At 38.3% G+C, this 2933-nt stretch overlaps 1 protein-coding gene across 1 annotated transcript; it reads left to right on the forward strand.

Annotated features, from left to right (window-relative positions):
* The first annotated feature begins 232 nt into the window (after nucleotides 1–232).
* LOC149176068 (uncharacterized) lies at nucleotides 233–1231 on the forward strand. Its single transcript, XM_089421334.1, has one exon. The coding sequence runs from the start codon at nucleotides 233–235 to the stop codon at nucleotides 1229–1231; it is 999 nt and encodes a 332-aa protein (XP_089277460.1).
* Nucleotides 1232–2933: the final 1702 nt, after the last annotated feature.

A 2933-nucleotide genomic window follows, 5' to 3' on the forward strand; every position in this document is an offset into this window, starting at 1 on the left:
TCTCTTTAGTAGATGTGCCGATCATTGATATGACGGAAGAAGGGCCTCTTAGAGCAAGTGTGGCTGCAAAGCCTTCTAAATGACTTTCATTTTATCCATGAATATAAGGGGGCTGGGGGCTGATAAAAAATTTTTAGCCCTTAAGAATCTTTTTTTTGCAAAACAGCCCAAAATCATTCTAATCCAAGAAACCATGCACAACACTCCTGTATCTATTTCTTATTTCAGAAAAATGTTACCTACTTGGCATATGGTTGCTTTGGAGGCAAATGGTCTTTCTGGGGGCCTAGCAGTATTATGGAACCTTGATTGGATCAGAGCAAAAGCATTCAAATGCTTTGTCGGCATTCTCATATCGGCGTCTATTAGGGGGAAAGACTGGCCCATAAACATTTTAAACATGTATGCTCCTTACAAAAACAGGATAACATACTGGGAGAAATTTTTTGCATCAGAAATTGTTGATATTGAGTATTTGATGATTGCAGGAGATCTAAATGTCATGCTAAGCTCTGATGAAATATGGGGGAACAGTCAAAAAAAAGATCCTCTTGCTGACCGCATTAGATATGAGCTGCTGCACAGGAATCTTGTTGACATAAATCCGCCTAAAATGATGCCAACATGGGACAATGGAAGAACTGAAGGAGCATATATAGCAAAGAGACTTGATCGTTTCATTCTTCATGAAAGTATAATTGACAGACTAGGCATGCCCTTTACATCAATAGGAAATGATTTTATATCAGACCATAGGCCGATATTCTTAGGATGGAGAGAAAAGGGATTCAGGAAAGGGTATCCTTTTAAATTTAATAGGCTATGTTTGGAAGATACTGATTTCAATGAAGCCATAATTAGACAATGGAAGGAATTATCATCAAAAGAGAATATGCCTCCATTCTTAACTTTTAGAGATAAGCTGGCTTCCATTAGAATTTTTGTAAAGGATTGGCAGTTTAAGAAAAGACAACAAAATAGATCAGCCCTTCGGGAAATTCAGAAGGAATTGGATAGTATCTCTGGAAATTTAGCTGCTCATGGTATCCCTTTCAACTTGAGATGTCGCATAAAGGAACTGCAAAGGAGGAAATGCAAAATCCTGGAACAGGAAGAGGCATCATGGAGATTAAAGAGCAGGGCAATCTGGCTAAAGGAAGGAGACAGAAATTCAAATTTTTTCACAGATTTGCAAGCTCAAGAAGAGAAAAGAATTCTATATGGAAAATAAAGGACGGAAAGGGAGACTTTCTATACTCTCAACAAGACATCTCAAGTGAAGCCGTGAGATATTTTGGAAACCAGTACAGAAGATCTGATGTTTGTAGGATTCAGGACATTCTATGGGGAATAGATCTTTTTTCTCAAATGTTTGACAGGGATCAAAATGATTATCTCTTTCAGCCAATAATGGAGGAAGAACTCCTAGGAACCATGAAATCCTTTAAAAAGGATAAATGCCCTGGTCCAGATGGTTGGACGATCAAATTTTTCATACATTTTTTTGATCTTATCAAACAAGATCTGCTAAGGATGGTTGAGGGCTCAAGAATGTCAGGAAGCATCCACCAGATTACCTCATGCACTCATATCGCCCTCATCCCCAAGAAAAAGGAAGCGGAATCTTTCCAAGACCACAGGCCGATATCTCTTTGCAACATTTCATACAAAATCATATCAAAAATTATCGCAGAAAGGTTAAAAGGAACCTTGTCAAAGTATTTAACAAAGGATTAGCATGCTTTTCTGAAAGGAACAAATATTTTGGACGTTGTTGCTAACACTCAGGAGGTTTTATTTTCCATGCCAAAAAAAGTGAAGCTGCCATTTTCAAAATTGATCTCCGAAAGGCATATGATTGCCTCGATTGGGGTTTCATCAGATGCCTTCTTGCAAAGATTGGACTGAGAGCAAACATGATAAATTGGGTAATGGCCTGTGTGGAGAAGGTGAACTATGCTGTTATAATAAATGGGATTCCATCTCCTTTTTTTCTAGCTGCTAGGGGTCTGTGCCAAGGATGCCTGCTATCTCCCTTATTGTTTATCCTGGCAATGAACTCATTAAGCCTGCACATCAATAAGGCAGTTAGTGAAAATAGATGTCAACCTATGAGGATCTGCAGGAACAATTATATTTCTCATAATCTATTTGTTGATGATATACTTATTTTTGGAATGCTTTGCAGGCTCACTTGGTTATGCTTATATGATATCCTCAAAAAGTTCCAAAGGGCCACAGGTTACAAATAAATGAGTCCAAATCTGCTCTCTTCCATAATGATGGTAATCTGGAACTAATAGAGTGGATTTCCTCTCTCTTTGGGATTGAGGCGCTGTCCATCAATTAGGGAATGAAATATTTAGGATTCCAGCTAAAAGCAAAAGGATACTCTAAAATGGACTGGCAATGGATAATAGAAAGATACTACAAAAAGATTTCAGTATGGGAATATAAATGCCTTTCTATGGCAGGAAGAGTCATTCTGGCTCAATCAGTCCTAACTCAACTCGCGGTTTATTGGGCGCATCTTTTTTTCTTCCAGCAAGCATTATTCAGAAAATGAACAAGATAACATCAAATTTTATTTGGGGTGGCTAGGCTGAGAAAAGAAAATATCACTTGTCTAAGTTATCTACCATCTCGTTGCCAAAAAATCTTGGGGGATGGGGGTTGCTGGACCTACGGAGTTTTGGAAAGGCCCTTCTATGCAAATCCCTATGGAGATGGATTTTCGGAGAGGGTCCATGGAGCGATACCATAAAAAAGAAGTATATGGGCAATAAGGATATCTCATTCTGGTTCAGGTTGGGAAGAATCGGATCCATTTATGGTTCTGCAATATGGCTAAGTTTTTGTAAGATAGAAGGGTTTTTTCTAAAGAATCTGATTTGGAGTTTCCAAACTGGTAGCAAGATTCTCATAGGACTTGA

Source organism: Pinus tabuliformis, chromosome 4_1, assembly GCF_031772625.1.
Source record: "Pinus tabuliformis cultivar Carrire ecotype Pingquan chromosome 4_1, CPIR1, whole genome shotgun sequence".
NCBI lineage: Eukaryota > Viridiplantae > Streptophyta > Pinopsida > Pinales > Pinaceae > Pinus > Pinus tabuliformis.

What these genes read in the sequence shown, in the direction of transcription:
- LOC149176068 (XM_089421334.1), top strand. Translation starts at nt 233, where the DNA reads ATGTTACCTACTTGGCATATGGTTGCTTTGGAGGCAAATGGTCTTTCT.